The sequence below is a fragment of the Micromys minutus genome, assembly GCF_963924665.1.
Source record: "Micromys minutus genome assembly, chromosome: 2".
NCBI lineage: Eukaryota > Metazoa > Chordata > Mammalia > Rodentia > Muridae > Micromys > Micromys minutus.
The window spans coordinates 22,518,294-22,536,717 of NC_137971.1; the positions used below are offsets into that span (position 1 = coordinate 22,518,294).

General features: G+C 37.3%; 1 protein-coding gene across 1 annotated transcript in view; it reads left to right on the top strand.

Annotated features, from left to right (window-relative positions):
- Window positions 1-17,957, top strand: part of LOC308418216 (protein FRA10AC1 homolog) — a 30,413-nt gene extending 12,456 nt beyond the window's left edge. The window contains exons 8-14 of the mRNA XM_080913595.1: window positions 713-758; window positions 3,384-3,497; window positions 5,756-5,798; window positions 7,137-7,249; window positions 10,946-10,984; window positions 16,546-16,624; window positions 17,648-17,957. Of these exons, the coding sequence (XP_080769721.1) occupies window positions 713-758; window positions 3,384-3,497; window positions 5,756-5,798; window positions 7,137-7,249; window positions 10,946-10,984; window positions 16,546-16,624; window positions 17,648-17,690 (477 nt within the window). The 3' untranslated portion in view covers window positions 17,691-17,957. The remainder of the gene's footprint in view (window positions 1-712; window positions 759-3,383; window positions 3,498-5,755; window positions 5,799-7,136; window positions 7,250-10,945; window positions 10,985-16,545; window positions 16,625-17,647) is intronic.
- Window positions 17,958-18,424: the final 467 nt, after the last annotated feature.

Sequence of the window (18,424 nt, forward strand, 5' to 3'; positions counted from 1 at the left end):
TTCCCCATAGATTTGAGAATTTTATTTTTATTTACATTTTAACTAGGATGTTTGGACGTTTTTTGAATCTCTATATGAACTTAAGATATAAATTTGACAAATTAAGATATAAATGGTTTTTAGTCTGAATGTTAACAAGAAATTGAATGTTTTATTTGAATTATTTATATTTTTCCCCTTTAAAAAGTGTGTATGGCTGTTTTGCCTGTATGTATATCTGTGTACCACATGTATGCAGTGCCTGTGGAGGCAGGAAGATGTCAGATCCTCCAGGCTGGAGTTGCAAGCAGTTGTGAGCCACCACATGGATGCTGGGAGTTGCACCTGGTTGTCCACACTAGCAGGCAGTGCTCTTACACTCTGGGCATCTCTCCAGCCCCTGATTCTTCCTTAGTGTAGATTCTCAGGGTTAACATGTTGAAGTAATGCCCTTGGCCATAACCGTAGTACCCTGTCCTTGTTAGTACTGCTTACTACACATAGTTTATAAGTGCAGATGCTATCCTGTAGCTTTTAGGTATGTTAAAGGTCATTTTTAACAGAGGTTGGTAATTGTCAGGAGATATCCTCAAGTTCCTGTAAAAAGAGAAAAAGCCATCACATTGATAATTAAGTTTATTTTTCAGGCTGAAAATGTCATTATTGTTGACTTTGTGTTTAGATGTGTACATATATTAGTTTAAAATTTGTATTTACATTTTTTTCCCACCAGTTTGGATTTAGGTGGCGAATAGAAAAAGAAGTAATTTCAGGAAAAGGTAACTTTTTTAAAAAATTACTTTCTAATAGAACACAGCTTATTTTGTCATATAGAATTGAAATCATTGCTATAATTAGCAAAGATCAGGATTTAATGCTTTCATGACTTCTTTAGAATTTGGTCCTTAGAATATTTGAGGATATGTGGACAGTTTTATAAGAATTAAAGATTTAATAACAAGGATCAAGTAAATGTTTGATTACCAATTATAATAAAATATTGCTAGTACTGTATTCTAATAAAAATCAATATTTTGAAAGAAGTTAAATATTACACATGAACCCAATAGGAGTTTTGTACAGCCTAGTTCTAGGTTGAACTCAAATATTTAGGCTAATATCAAACCATCAAGCATTCAGGGTGGTAAGAAGTGGAGTTCCAGGGGATCAGAAGCCTCTTCTGACCTCTCCCAGCACCATGCCTGGCACACACAAGTATAAATGGCAGGGATGCCTTCTGTGAATGATGAAGGCACTGTAGAAGAGAAGGAAAGAGAATGAACTTAAAGCAGCTCTTGGGTCAGTGAGGTGGTCCGTGGATAAGAACACTGCCACACCAGCCTAGCGACTGCATTTCAATCCCTGGAGCCAGAGTTGAAGGAGAGAACACACTCAACAGCATTGTTCTCTGATCTCCACATGCATGCCATGCACATGCATACAATGTGTGCTCACACACACACATGCCAAGCACACACAATAGGAAATAAATCTTTTGGTTTTGTTTTTTAAGGCAGGGGTTTCTGTGTAGTCCTGGCTGTCCTGGTCTTGCTCTGTAAATGAGGCTGGCCAGGAACTTGAGATCCTCCTGCCTCTGCCTCCTGAGTGCTGGAATTAAAGGTGTACACCAGTGCCACCACCGTCCCCAGCTCCCCATTCCCCTACTCTCCCACCCCACAGCTAAGTAAACATTTTAAAAGATAAGGTAATTAAAATTTTTATTAAGGTCATGTTTTATTTTGTATCTTTACCTAAAATTATGAGAGATTTGGAATGTCACTAATAAAAATATATGTATTAATTTTGTCAAGTGAAATTTTTAGGAGAGTATATAAAACTGCTTTTAAAAATGACAGGCATTCTCTAAGTTCTTAAGTGCAGATAGGGCTAATGGAGAAGCAGAAAACAAGCTGTTGCTCTGTTAAAATAGAATGTTGTGGCTGCTGTTTAACAGACATTGCTATGCTAAATGTGTGCTTATTTAGTTAGCTCTTCATTTGGGATGACTTAGTCATTCTGTGACTTCCTTACTCATTTTGTGGCATGGCATGTATGTATACACACACACTAAGATAGATGGATAGATAGATAGATAGATAGATAGATAGATAGATAGATAGATAGATAGATTTCATGTATGTATACACACACACTAGATAGATAGATAGATAGAGATAGATAGATAGATAGATAGATAGATAGATTTCATGTATGTATACACACACGATAGATAGATAGATAGATAGATAGATAGATAGATAGATAGATAGATAGATATAGATAAGATAGATTGATTTCATGTATGTATACACACACACTAGATGGATGGATAGATAGATAGATAGATAGATAGATAGATAGATAGATAGATAGATAGATAGATAGATAGATGCATGCATGCATGCATGCAAACAATGTGTTTTAAGTTCAAGTCATCCTCTGCTACGTAATGACTTTGAGGTTAGTCCGGGCCACACATGTGATAGATCCTACTTCAGAAGACTTCGTTACAAATTAGACTTTTGGATGCTGATGTTAGAATTTCATTTTGGCAGTCTTACGTTTTATGAAAAGGAATTCATGGTTTCTGTTTGTTACTCTTGGTGCAAATTATTGTGGTGGAAATTGTTCTTTGTATAAATCATTTTTACTTTCTCTTTTTCTTCCAAAATAGAGTCTTTTGAGTTGTTCTATCACATCCAAATTATTTGTTGTCCTTAGAAGTTTTTAGCTAGAATTTTAAGTAAGTGATATACTTGAAAACATCAATTTTAACATTTAGTTAAATACTGAAAGGACTCACATTTAAGAGCATGTATTTTGAGAAATGATCTCTTTCAGGGTTTTAGTTAGTATACTTAATATTTTCACTTTCCAAAGTGTAAGATTCTCTAATGTGGATTCACTAAAACTCTACTTAAATAAACAGTTCATTTACCAACAAGAATTCTGCGACAGTTTTTGTTTTAAAAGTTCAGCACTTTAGCCAGGTCTGGTGGCACAGTCTCATGGTCCTCGCTACCCTGGGGATGTCTGCAGGTTCATTCCTACCTTTAGAACAAGTTCTAGGTCAGCTTAGGCAATGTAGCAAGCAAGAAATAATAATAGTTTTTGTTTGTTTGTTTGTTTTTTCAAAGTGCTGGGATGTGGTTTAATGGTAAAGCAAATACTTTGCATGCACAAGGTCCTAGGTTCAGTTCCTATTGCAAAAAGAAAAAAGCATCTCTTTGATTTCATACTTCAGTATATGCATACTGTAATTATTGTGGTCAATTATTTTTCATGTTGAATTTGTATTGCATTTATTATATTTATTTTACAATTTTAAAAGAAAATGGTAGAGGTAATAGGTTTGTAGGCGAATCCTGTCATGTACTGTGGGTGACAGTCCTTTTCTTTTGCAGGCCAGTTTTTCTGTGGAAATAAATGTTGTGATGAAAAAGAAGGCTTGAAGAGCTGGGAAGTCAATTTCGGTTACACTGAGCACGGAGAAAAGAGAAATGCACTTGTTAAATTAAGTGAGTTGTATTCAGTGGAGAAACAGTTGATTTCTTCCAAGTTTATCGTGAATTTAGAATTGAAAAATGTATGTACTATTTATAACTAACTCAATTTTAAAAGATTTACTATATTTTTCTCAAAGTATATTTTTCTTTTTAGTTTCCCCAAACCCCAGATAAATTTTGAATCTAAAGTCTTCAGCATTATGTCAGCACTTTGATAAGACAATTCTAATGTCAGATTTCAGCTGGTAACTTGTAGAGGGGAGCTGTCACAAGCTTGAGGGTAGCACTAGATTAAGAGTCTAAGTAACAGTATCAGAAAAGGCAGTATATACCTTATGTCTGATTGTGTAGTCGTAGTGTGGTATCAGTAATAAATAAATTTCCTCTTTGATAGTGAGTGAAAAGTTTGGGAAGCATCCTTTTAAAGAAGTTTTTACTTAACTAACTTAATATAATACATTAATTTTACTTAATAATGGGTTTCACCGTGACATTTTCATACATGTGTGTGTGCATGTGTGAGAATGTGTGTGTGTGACTCAATAAGTGTAGTTAAGGTTACTTACATGGTGAGAGATTATTTACACGTGTCTACTTACTAGTTGATACATCTCTGAAAAAGTCTTCAGGAGTAAGTTGAAGTAATACTCATGAGTCTCCCCCAATTCTGCAAAGATGAAATGTTCATGCATTTAGTAGTATGCAGGTTGGTACAAGTACTCACAGCTGCTGAGAGTTCAAGGGTATAGTGGTTACGTCATGATCAGAGGACAGAGTTATACGACATACCGTGCAACCTTTGGGTTTTTTTTTTTCTTCTGCTTTCTTGATGGAGACGTTCCCTGGGCCTTGGAGGTTTTAATATAGGTTTTCTATTAAGAGCGGAGCCAGTTATTCTCAGCACTTTGACCAGTTATGAATCTCTGTACTCACAATTGTTTCCCACTGCAAAAAAGTTGACCTACCAACATTCTGAGTCATTAGGAGATGATTTGACAAGCACACCAGACTTTAGGAAAGCAGTAGCAATAGCTTCCCTACTAGGACCACCCACAAGCTTATGACAAGCATATTTAGAGTAAGATTTCCAGTACTTCATGTGACTTTTCTCCTCCATCCAAATCAGCTGGTTTTACAGTTACCCCATAACTGTGCCACTATCATGTCAGTGGGAACATCTTGCCAAGAAGATGGGCTGTGTAACCTGAAGGATTAATAGCTGAGTGAGACCATTGATGACGACTCTCCCAGAGCAATCTGCACAGTACCCTCTGGCCCTATGAAAGCTAGCCCGTAGAGAGGAAGCTTCCAGCTCCGTTTCAGCTTTGTTTCTCTCACAAGGAAAGCATATGCTATCTTCAATAGAGCCTTCTCTTCTGATCCTGGTGGTACAGACTGGTTTCTGTGAGTTCCTCTTACAAGCACCTGTCTGGAAAAGTCAGCCAGTTTGGAATGAGACTAGGGAAAAGAGGAAGTATTTATAGTGGACGAATTTGAACATTCTTTTTCTGTTTACTTGAAAGTTTTGAATACTTCAGAGGAGATGGCTATACACAAATAATAATAGTAATAATAATTATTATCATTATTTTATTAGTAGTATATTAATATTATTTTATATAGTATTATTTTAAAATAATATTATCTATTAATATATTATTATAATAATAAATGTTATTACTACTATTATTATATGTATATTATTATATCATGTTGTTATATTTAGAGAGATCTTTGATGTCAGATACTAATTTTGTCTATGAAATACAATGGATAGATCTTTTTCTAAAGCACCTTTAAAACAGCGTTTTCAGATATAACAGGGCAGATACACAAAGACAGTATACATAAGACACCCCAAGTTCAAACCATCTAGAATCCCAGCACCGACATGGACTTCTACCCCTAACCAGGAAGCTGTGTGTGATTGCTAGATGCTGGGAAAGGAAAAATAAGTTTTCTTTAATGGAGTGATCTTTTTTCAAAAGAGAGAAAATATGAAGTGGGGGATATCTTAGAGAAACTGAGGGAGGAGAAAGGATATGATCAAATATATTGTAAAAAAAAATTAAAACAAAGCATCGTTAAAATATTTTTAATCCTCAAATGTTGTAATATAATTTTGAGATATAATTTTGTTAGATTATTTTCTTTATATTATCTTCTGTATATAGTAAGGGATATAAAGAACATGAGAAATGACAATTAAAATGGAGTAACAATATAATTACATGGAATCAGAAGCTCAGTTGTATTTTTTTTTCTTTTAGGATTATGCCAAGAATGTTCCTTTAAATTAAATTTTCATCACAGGTAATTTTTCTTTTAAAATAGGCCATACTTATTTTTATCACACTGACTGTTTAAATCTCAATTTGGAAAGTGGATTTGTTTAGAAAATAGAGCATCATTGAGTGATCCATGGAATTGGAGATTCACTCTGCCCTGATCGAGCTAAGCAAGTCTATGTGAAGGTCTGTGTATAGATAGATGCCTGGTGTTAATTTGGAACCAATGGCCAGACACTATAATAATCCTAGAAATGATGTTATAAAGCTTACAGCATAAAACAGAGCATGCTTGCATGCCTGTGGACCTGTGTGCCCATGTGTTTCTTGGGAAGCTAAAGGAGGACACTGAGTGTGTGCTCTGGGACTGTCTCACCATTACTCACTAAGACAAGGTCTCTCGTTAAACCTGAAGCTTGCTGTTTTTGACTAGTCTGACTAGTGAGCCACAGTGATGCTCCTGACTCTGGTCTACACCTTCCTGCCCCTTAGCACCAAGATTATTGGTGAACATGGTCACCCCTGACATGTATGTGAATTCTTGGGATTCAGATTCCTCATATTTTCATTGCAGATGCTCTTACCCATTGAACCATCTCTCCAGTTCTTCTTGTGACTTTTAAACAGACGTTTGTTGTTTTGTTTTTCAAGTCAGTGTTTTTCTGTGTAGCCCTGGCTGTCCTGGAACTCACGCTGTAGGCCAAGCTGGCCTCTAACTCACAGAGATCCGAATACCTCTGCCTCCCTAGTGCTTCTTCCCTAGAAGCTAGAGTTTCTCAATGATTACTATTAAATCTGGCCTAGAAGAGGTAAAGGCAGAGCAATAAGAAGGTAAATTAGAAGTTGTCTGACTTTGACATCTGACTTTCTATCTCTATTCCTGGATATGTTTACTATAGTCTTTATTCTGAGAGGTGAGCATCACTCACTGTGGGATTAGATCTGTCACAAGACTTGTTTCTTGCTTCTCAGTGCTCAGTGGATTTGAGTTATGTGCTGGAAAAGGGAGTGGACATATAGCATGCACTGTTCGTGTAGAAAGTTTATAGAATAGTTCTTTGTCTCTGTTTAGGCTTTATCATCTTACAGAATGATCTTAATTTACATACTCTATCCTGGTAGTGGTGGCATATACCTTTACTCTCAGCACTCTGGAGACAGATACAGGTAGATCTCTGTGAGTTTGAGTCCAGCCTGGTCTACAGAGTGAGTTTCAGTACAACTAAGGTTACGTGCAGATACCCTATCTCAAGGTTCCTTATTATATAAATTATATGTACTTTAACTATTTTCTTTAATTCAGATTTTTGTTTTATAAAATCAGTTGAAAAATTTGACATCATTGTTGTTGTTTAACGTAAAGGAGAAAAGAAATCAAGTCAAAAAAAAGAAAGTCTAAAACCAGGACTGAGTTTGGCGAGTCACCTCATAAGAAATCCAGATCATCATCTTCAGAGGAAGCTTCCAAGGATGAAGGTAAAAGAGAACTGAGAGCTCCTTGTTCTGAATGTGAGATACGGTCGGCCGCAGCTTTAACCAGCGGCCACCTGGGCATGTGTTTAGAGCTCTGTTTTAGAGCAACTGAGAGTGGTTAGGAACTCAGATGTGAATTTGTAGTCACATAAGCAGTTTTAAGAACAGAATTGGTTTTGGTTCCTTTTGGGCATATACTATAGTATTATATAACAATGCAAACAGCGTTAAACTCCTGGGTGTATCTAAGCTTTATAACTTTGATAAGACACTGACTCTTTTGGGCTTACTTTTTCCATGTATGCTGGGGTAACATGGAACACCTGCCTGGATATTCATCAAGAGTCAGATGAGAACTTGAAGGCTTTCCAAGAACCGTAAAGCAGTGTAACAGTCTGTTATTCAATCGAAAATCTTGATTATAGTAGCTGTCTTATAGGATTAAGAGAAAAACGGAGATAGTTTATTTAGCAACTTGACTAATGCCCACCGTGTTAGCTGTTAGGAAGGTTAGGAAGGTTACTTCTAGTTGGTTTTTTGCACCAGGAGATAATCAGCTGTAACTGCTACTGAATTTAACCCAATGTTAATATAAGATCTGGACAGGAGAGGGCCCCCTTGCTCTAGATAGGAAGATAGTTGGCTCGGGCTCATTCCTTTATGCATATTTTTCCTTCTTGCATATCACAATGCCATGCAGTTATAATGTATAGTACAAAATATCACTGAATTGGAATGGGTGGTTATAGATGTGTTATTCTGTTGTTTTTGAGAGCTGGCATTTGAGGCTGAAAGCCTTTTCATTTCTATCTTAATTCCTAACTCCAAAATAAGTGTCAATAAATAAGTGTGAAAATCTCATCTGAGTTTTAAAAATTTGTATTTATTCTAATATACTGAAATAGTAATATGGCATTTGGGAATTTGGTTAGATCTATTATTGAATTAATAATATTATCTTACTGTAATCATACCATGTAATTGTGGCTTATTGTAAATTAAGGGAGAGCTCATCTCTACCTAGACTTTCTTAATTTGGAGTAATCTTTAATAATGACTGGACAGTTGGCATTCACGGTTTTATCCCGTGACATCCCTTGCCTGCTTACGTGAGACTGTGCACTCTATAAGTCAGTGAAGGGCTGGTGGACAGCTGAGTGCTATGTGGTAGAATGAATGTGTAGAAAAGAAACTAAGACAGATCAATAGCTTGTGATTGAAGAGTGGTTTGCTTTTGCAAGAAAGGAATGAAATACATGGATACAGATACACTCTCTTGGAGAAATGTTCAATATCTTCTCTCTCCATTTCCCCTCGAGCAGCCTCACCCTGCACGTTTCACTTCAGCTCCATTGGAAGGCCCTTCTTAACATCTGTCTCACTTCCCCAACCTAGCTTAGACCCCTGTTATGCCTTCTAAGAGCAGCCTGGACTTGTTTAGAGATGCACAGGACCCTTGAAATCATTTATTTCTGTGAGAGAAGGGATTATGAATTTCGTACCTGTTTAACTCATCCTCAATTCCTAAGACCATAAGAAGCATTTATTTAGTAGATATGAGTGAGGGAATCAGTGAATTCATTCATTTTTTTAATAGTTGAAGAAACTCCATAAATCAGTCCTAAACACAATCAAAAAATTGTTGTAGCATTTTGCTTTTCAAACTATGGTACTCTGGCCATCAGTGTTGTGATCAGCTCTAAATTGGTCTGAAGTTACTGTATGAGGACCCTGAGAATTTGTGGGTCCTCATATAGAGACGTGTGCAAAAGGCTCAACATGTGGTGGTTGTGACTGCTTCAGCATCTCAGGGAAGAGGAACCCACTCTCACGCACAGTAGCCTTCACGTGGTAGATGGTGCTAGCATGTTTCTTTGACAACCTGTACTTTCCCACTTTGGTTCTATTTATGTCAGTGGGTTTGCAGAGGAACCCTAACCTTTCCACCTACTTTTTTAAAAAGATTTTTTTTATTTTATTTATCTGAGTACACTATTTATTTTCAGACACACCAGAAGAGGGCATCAAATCCCATTACAGATGGTTGTGAGCCACTATGTAGTTGCTGGGATTTGACCTCAGGACCTCTGGAAGAGCAGTCAGTGCTCTTAACCACTGGGCCATCTCTGCAGCCCATTGAACACCTCCACTTCTTGAAAGCCCTTTGGCTTCTAAGAGACTAAACCTTAGGCTTCTCGGCCTCTCATCAGTTTTGTTGGGTGCTGTTTTGTCACCTGGTCTTTTATTTTATCGCCCTCCAGGAATCTCTCCTGAGGGCCTGTTCCTGAGGGCTCTGCAGAGTGCTGACTTACACATATGTATACAGCTGGGGGCTCTGCAGAGTGCTAACTTACACATATGTATACAGCTGGGGGCTCTGCAGAGTGCTGACTTACACATATGTATACAGCTGGGGGCTCTGCAGAGTGCTGACTTACACATATGTATACAGCTGGGGGCTCTGCAGAGTGCTGACTTACACATATGTATACAGCTGGGGGCTCTGCAGAGTGCTGACTTACACATATGTATACAGCTGGGTGCTGGTGGTGCATGCCTTTAATCCCGGCACTTGGGAGGTACTGGCAGGCAGATCTCTGAGTTTGAGGCCATCCTGGTCTACAGAGCAAGTTCCAGGACAGCCAGTGCTACACAAAGAAAACTTGTCTCTAAAAACTATATATATGTTTATATATGTTATTTAGTTAGAAAAATTATAATATTTAATTATATAAATATAATTTTTAAAGATTTGTTTATTTTATTTATATGAGTACACTGTGGCTGTCTTCAGACACTGGAAGAAGGCATCGAATCTTGTTACAGATGGTTGTGAGCCTCCATGTGGTTGCTGGGATTTGAACTCAGGACCTTTAGAAGTCAGTGCTCTTAACCACTGAGCCATCTCTCCAGTCCCATATAAATATAATTTAATTAATATAATTAAACATAAACAGTATTTAATTTTATAAATATACATTCTATGTAATGTAAATATGTATAAAAATGTGATACAATATAGTATTTTATAATATATACCAAGAAATGTTCTGTTCTTTTTGCTTCTTGTCCCCTGCAATATCTACTGCAGAGATGAGTTTTAGTTTTTTTGTCAAAGCAAAGCCTTGACAGCTGCGTTTGATTGTGGGCAGGGGTGTGGTCTGAGTGTGGTCTGGGTGTGGTCTGGGTGTGGTCTGGGTGTGGCTCAGTGGTAGAGCAGAAGCTCAGCATCTGTATGGAAGAAGAAGTCCTGGCTGCTCACTTCCTCCATTTCTACTTGTATGTGACCTTTAAGAAGTCTGGAAAAGGAGTTTCTGTACACTGTTCCGTGGAAGAGCTGAGCACCTCTACAAAGTAGAGGGGATTTATTATTGATGCTGTTGTTACTATCATCCGCATTATTATTTACAGCCATGTAAGACTTTTCATGGGCTTTCAGCTTTTAAGTTATATGTTAGCGATCAGCTGTCCCAGGCTCTATGAACAAATACGATGACCACTACCTAAAAGGACCTAATATTTTAATTGAGGAGATAAGAAAAAGGGACTTGAAAGTAGTAAAAGGTTTTTTTTTTTTCTTTTTTCTTTTTCTTTTTTCTTAGAAAGCATAAAAAATTTGTGGAGAATTTATAGCTTTAACTACAACTATCAATATCATCCAAAGATGATGCTTGGTAAAAACTGTTGTTTTTTTTGCAGGACATTCATCCTCAAAAAGGTCAGAAGATACTAGAAACAGTAAGTACCAAGCATTTCTTTATAGAAATATAGAATCTAAATAGAAATATATAGATTCAAAGCACTTGTAATTTGGTTTTTTTATTTGTATCCTACTGTGCTGTGAGTTATATTTGTTTTTGTATAACATGAGTAGAATCCTAAAGGACAAAAAGTAAATATTTATTTACTCTTACAATTTTATTGTAAACTACTTTTTTACAATTAAAAGTCTCTTATTTTAATTATGGAAAGCATTATCATTTTTAGTAAGCGTGGTGAGTGTACACTTCAGTCTCACACTATGCTGTGTGTGGTAAGGTTGGAATGGGAAGGAAAGGTGGGCAGGATTTAAAGAAAGCATCTCCCTGTGCAGGAGTCAATGCCCTGCGCTGCTTTGGATTGGACACATGGAGTGTGGTTCTCGTGTGAGAAGCTCTTGCTGTGAATGCTGCCTTTTAGTCTTGTAGTCACCACTTCTTTCAAAACACTATTTTACCGAAGGATTGCTACAGATCCTATATTTCCCATGAAGTGCTTCCCAGAGTTTTCCCAGTGACTTAAAAAGTACTTAGGTTGCTTTCAAATTAGTGATAAAAGAGTACTGGGAAACAAGGTGGGATCACAGTATAAAGGTAGACGCAGGATTGTATTCCTTTACCAAAGCCTGTCCCAGACTGCAAAGGCAGACCACAACCCTGAGCTCTTCTCCCCACAGCCCAAGCACACTGACTAATGCCCCTTGGAAATGGTAGGGACTGTGGTGCTTATTTACCTTTTTCCTGGCAGCTTTGAGAAAAGAATCTCCTGTAGGGTTAGAAAAGTTGTTTTTAAACCTTAGTCTTTGTGGTAGAAAAAAAAAACCTACCTTTATTTTTTAAATTGTAAAGGTTTGTTTTTATCATTTCTTAAATTATATATGTGAGTACATCTACTTTAGTGAAGGTGCCATTGAAGTGCAAGAGATGGGCATTGGCTCCCTTGGAGTTGGAATTGTAGGCTGGTGGTGTGGCTGCTGGGAACCAGCAGAGGCTCTCTGAAAGAGCAGTATTCACCCCTTACCACCCTGCCAGCTCTCCACTGCTGGCCCTCCCCTCCGTTTTTAAAAGATACTATTTTTATTATTTAAAAATTTTAATGTACAGATTTATTTTGAGGCAAGTTCAAGCTATTCTTGACTTTATAATCCTTGTGTCTCACTCTCCCAAATTTCTAGAATTACAGGCAAATGGAATCTAGCTCTCAGTTATTCAGTAGATGCCCTGAGAACCAGGGAGCTCAAGGAAATTATTTAAGGATAAAAAGTTAGTGTTAAAAATAGGGTTAGATACAAGTTTATAATCCCCAACTCAGTGCTTTTTTTGCTCTTACTATCAATAACCATTCACTATTGGGGAGTCAAATGGAAGACTTATTACTTATGTTGTAATATAATAGATAGATAGATAGATAGATAGATAGAGATACAAATAGATAGATATAGATAGATAGGTATAGATAGATAGACAGATAGATAGAGATAGATAGATATAGATAGATAGATAGATAGATAGATAGATAGATATAGATAGATATAGATAGATAGATACAGATAGATAGATAGATAGATATAGATAAATAGATAGAGATAGATACAGATAGATAGATAGACAGACAGACAGACAGACAGACAGACAGACAGATAGATAGATAGATAGATAGATAGATAGATAGATAGATAATAGATAGATCCATCTTAAATAATTGATTTGTCCATGTCTTGCTTCTTTTGTAAAGTGGGTATAAACAGGTCAGATTTATTGAATTATTGTCAAAAGAGAAGACATACACAAAAAGTCTGTCTCACACGAAGTCCTTGATAATCTGTAGCTCTGTTGCAATGCCAGCCAAAAGAAAAATGCCAGACTTTAAACAGTCTGTATTTACTCTCTGAATTGATCAGATCACAAGTTGATACCTGGCCATTTATTATGGTTATTAGAGACATTCACCATCCTTCAGTCAAGTGAGTTTTTAGTTATTATATAATATTCACAAAATGCAAGCATTTGGGAAAACTCAAAGCATTTAAGCACCATACACTAAGGAGAACTTTGAAGGCTGAAGCAGATCAAACACAGAGCAGCCAATATGTTACGAGAACTAAAATTGTATACTGCGGGTAGAATGTTGGTAAACTACAGATGGTTAGAGAAAGGAGGAGGAATGTGAGGACATGAGACGTAGAGGTGTTTGGAGGCTGTTACTAGATGGGAGGTGCATTTTTGGTGATTGGTTCATGGAACTTGAATCTGTAGATAAAAGAGCCTGAAAACACATTTTGGCCTCAATTTAAGGAAAACTGTCCCTTGGAATTCTCAGACAAATGGAAGTGAACTGTCTCAGGAGACAGATTGGATGCTACTTGTTATTGGAAGGGTTACAGTGACTGGGTTCATTTTGCAGTAGAGGTGGATGAGCAGATACACAGAGACCAGTAGAGTGACAGGCTGTGGCTCAGCAGATACAGGCTGTTGCTGCCAAGTCTGATGACCTAGTTCGGTCCTTGAGACTCATGTGTCCTCTGACCTGCACACATGCATTGTAGCGTGTTCACATTACGTCACACACATGAAAGTGAAAAGTAGACAAGAACTAATTGTTGCCCATCATTACTGCAGACTTGACAGAGTCCGACTGCTTGACCTGTCATCCCTTAGTGGTATGCTTTGCGTGGGCCTGGCGGATGGTTATAGTTTTAACTGTTTGTGGTGACTCTCACCCTCAGGGAATCAGGAAGTTTTAGACTCATTGGGACCTTACAGATCATTTAGTCTATTCCTATGGATTTGATTCTCTACGGTAATTTGGCCACTTTTCCAGTGAATACTCAGTCAGAGGGATTTGTTTTAAGATGATTTAACTTTTTAAAAGTAAAATTGCATTATCTAGTATCAGGAAATTGAAGTACTATTGGGCTGGTGCAGTAGTTCATTTGGTCCAGTGCTTCCATGAAAGCAAGAGATATTGAATCCAGTCCTCAGAGCCCACTTTGAAAGCTGGTCCAAGGTCAGCTCAGTGGGCGAAGGTGCTTGCACCAAACTTAACAGTTTAATCCCTGGAACTCATGTGGGAGTGGGGTAGAACTGACTTCCATAGCTTGTTGTCTGGCCTCCATACTCTGTCCTGAATGTGCACCCCTATATGCACGTATATAAAAATAGTGGACAATAAATGTCCAGGTATGGTAGCACACGTTTTCAATACTATTGCTGGGGAGGCAGGGACAGGCAGATCTCTGAGTTCTTGTCAGGAAGCCTTATCTGTTTAGTGAGTTCAAGGCCAGTGAAAGGACCCAAGGAACAGCACTAGAAGTTGACCTTTGGCCTCCATGCATACACGCACACACTGTACCTATGCATACTAAACACATAAACAACACTTATACAGAGGAAATTGGTGTAGGAACCTGACTTGTGGAAAGTATTCTTAAGAGGGAAGAGAGTGAACACCAGAGCTGTTTGCAGTGTGAGACTTAGGCACTTGTTTTTAAAGGCCATGTAGGTTCTGTTCTCTGACTCTGGACAGTAATGCCATACAGATGACTTCATTAGGCATGATTGGGTTTTCTGTTCTTTCTTATCTCAGCGAGTGGAAGATTTTATTCTTTCTTGTGTTATTAGTTCAGGACAATGGGAACTGTGGTGATGGCTGACAGGGAGCAGGAATCTTCCCCCAAGACTTTCTAGTTTCATCATCATGTGTACATACTCATTAGACAGCACCCTCCCCCTGCTATTTGCTAAAGTTGGTGCCACACAGGTTTAGTTAGGATCAAAGTTCAGGCATACGCATTGATTCAAGGATCAGAGTCCAGCAGGTAAAAGGCTAGAACCACCGTGGCAAATCAATGTGGCTTTATTTTTGTTCTGTGCTCAACTGAAGGACATTCTGTACTGGCAAGCCAAATCTGAGTTAAGTCAGAACTCTAGTGGTAACTACAAGGGAATTATCTCTTATTACGTCATTCTTGATTTAGCATCTTTTCTTTAACCATATGGGAGTTGTATAAGTTAAGGTCTGTAAAGAGCACACTGTTAGGATGTGTTAGCACATCAAGTACTAAGCTTCTGTGTGAGATTGTGCTGTTACACTTGAGAAGTATTTGTCAGACATTTTGTAAAAATAATGCTTATTACTTTAATTAGAAAAACGTATTCTGAGAAAAGACCTTCTCAGACATTGTTGGGAGGAATTGAAATTGTAACCTTTCTTCTGGAGGAAAACCTGGCCCTGTAACTGGGTTTAGAACACATGTGTGGCGGCCAGTGATGCTGCTTTTGGAATTTGATATTTTATTTGGAGTAGATAAGCACCGTAGATAAACATGGACAGAAATGCACACTGTGCAACAAGAAAAACAGCTTAGTTGGACTGTGTGCCCACTGTGGAGCCTCGCCAGCATGTTTAAGACCCTGGGTTTAATCACCAGACTCACCCACACTCACCCCCAATAAAAATAAAAATGGAAAACAGCCTAAATCCCCATCAATCAGGAATTTATGATCAGTTAATCAAATTCTATGTAACTGTTTTTGTTGTTTTGTTTGTTTAAAGTTTTCCTGGGGCTAGATAGGTGGCTCTGTGGTTAAAGCACATATTGGTCTTGGAGAGATTCCAAGTTCAGTTCTAAGCACCTTCATTAGGAGATTTGATACCTCAGCCCTCTGCAGATACCTGTACATACATATGCATCATTAAAAATAAAATAAATTCTAGAAAACAATCTTATTATAAAAACTTTGACATATTTATATGTATTGTCAAGAAAAACTGTCTATGCTATCTCAAATCTTTTATAGTTACAAGACTATGCACAGTATAATCCAATTAATTTTAACAGGTGTATGTTATACACATACATGTAATTATGTATCATAAGATTGTAAAAGCCAACCAAACTTAAAAAGTGATTGTATTACTGTGGCTTGGGATAACTTTTCCATAGGACAGTAAACATTTCCAGATTACTTTTATTTTAGACAGTGACAGTATGTATTACTTCTAAAATCAGTAAAGATAACACATTCCTATTTTTAAAATATAACAAAATAGACCAGACCTCACATGAATCATCTAATGCTCAACTCAGATTTATTTAATATTGGATAGTGTAGTATCAGACAGACAAACTATTCCATGATGTAATTACATCAGCAAGTGAGGCCTCTCCAGTGACAACCCATAGCCTGAGGAGCTGTTTGTGAGTATAGGTCTTGTCCATAGGGGTTCTCTACAAAAATCTTCATTTCATTTCTGTTGTGTGATCCAGGAAGTAACTAAGTCAGCTGCTACTCTAGTGTAGCAAGGTGAGGTTGTTCTTCAGGTACTAGTTGCATTCTCTTTTTTCTGAGGCTCTGGTATTTTTTAATATTGTTTAATTTTTTAAATTTATTGTATCTGGAGGAATAAGTTAAGCTTTATGGAATCATAGAAGTAGAAGCTAAATTATTGTTAAATTCATAGTTAATTAATTGTACTGGTAAATAATTTAAAATGTATTATGTTAAAAACAATGACAATATTTTCTTCTAAATGAGCAGGAGATGCTGATGAGGAAGACAGTGCTTCAGACTCTGAGCTCTGGAAGGGTCCACTGCCAGAGACAGATGAAAAGTCACAGTAAGTTGATCCAGAGACGCTCCAGTCCATCTCCAGCTTAGGTGGCTGTGGGTACTGCTGTTTTTGATAGCAGTTAATGAAAATATTCAATGCCATGAATGTTTATTTAGTGCCAAAGTCTCCGTGTCCTGGAAAGGTGAAAGTTTATTACCAGTCGTTGTTTTGGGATGCAAACAGCCAGTGTGTCCAGCGTCAGTTCACTTTAACAGGCAGCCTCTGTTCTTGCTTGGATTCTTTCCGAGACGCTGTTCAGTTGCATCTAGGACAGCTTGTCCCGTGGTGATACAATTCTCATAACCCATGCTGAGGAGCCCCTCGAAGATTTACACAGGTGTAGAGGATTCCTTGCCAGAAGGCATCTCAGCCTCCCACCCACAGATAGCTCAGTGCACTTGTTCTTGACTCCAAAGCCTCAGCTGTTTGGCTACTTGAGGCTGGCTGCAAACACTGACCTTACTTAGTGCTGCACTTCTCAGTGTATGTTTCATGTTATACTGAATGCAGTGTTCCCTCAAAGCTCTGTTCTTCCTTTAGATGTAACCTCTACTAACTATAAATATGTATCCATTGCTCAGACTAATAAAGCACTGTGGCCTGAACAGATGTCCTCACATTCCTGAGAGTAAGATGTGCTTTATTTTTTTAGACATAGTTTCTGTTTCAGGCATTTCTTAAGCAGATTGTAATTTGGGGAAGTGAACAGAGAAGGTGTAAAGTCAACCAGAAAAGCAAAGAGGAGCAATGATCTTTCACAAAGTACTTCAAAGAAAACGGAGGGGTTTTGAGCGAGGTACCAGCATATGAAGGATTCTAATTTTAACCATTTTGAGCGTAGACGTGATTGTTTAGAGACTTAGAGTTATTTGTATTATGAAAGCACACTGGTATACAGAATGAGAGCTAATATACCAGATGAAAATATTTGTATTAGTTTTGTATATCACTTAATTTTTTACTCTACTGATTTTTTAATTTATATTGGGTACTCTTGATTATAATTAATATTTGTACCTTTTTTAATAGGGAAGAAGAATTTGATGATTATTTTCAGGATTTGTTTCTGTGAGCTGGGAGAGAGAACCGTGTTCCTTGATGAGGAAATGTATACACACTCAACGTGTCCATGTTGTTGAGTCTGGACAGCCTTTGGGACAGATACTTCAGAAGCATGGGACATTTCAGACATTTTCTCCTTCACTTGTGTGGCTTCTCAGTTGTTTATCTAAAACCTGTTTTTGGCCCTAGCTCTCCAGCATATGATAAACTTGTTTCAAGTGTCATTTGAACATGGAGTGATTAGCATTGAGCTGTAAATAAATTATTTAGTGTCTTATTCTAAAATGTCAGAGTTTTTCCTTTCGTTAAATAATTGTATTAGTTCACTCTGAGTGCTTACCAGGCTTCTGATGTGCATGAACCACTATGCTGAGCACTGCTTTGAAAGAGCTATTGTGGAAGTCATTTTCCAATCCTTTCCAAACTATCAGAAAGTAGCAAAATTAGTGTCAGCGTACCAGTGTTAAATATTGTGTAAAAGTCTCCTTATTGCTCAAAGGTGGTGTTTCTTTATGTTAGAACTTATTTTGAGTAAAAAAAAAAATCTTAATTTCTGAGGGAAATTATCTGAAACATCCAACATCAAAGTTGGGATTTGTATAGTAGTGGAATTTCTATAGCTAAGCAATACAATGAAAATACATTGATCAATCAGTCTATTGGTCATAGAAAATAGAGTTATGCAAAATTAAGTGGTAGCCGGGAAGAGTACACACCATTTTACAACAGAACAATATATTTTGG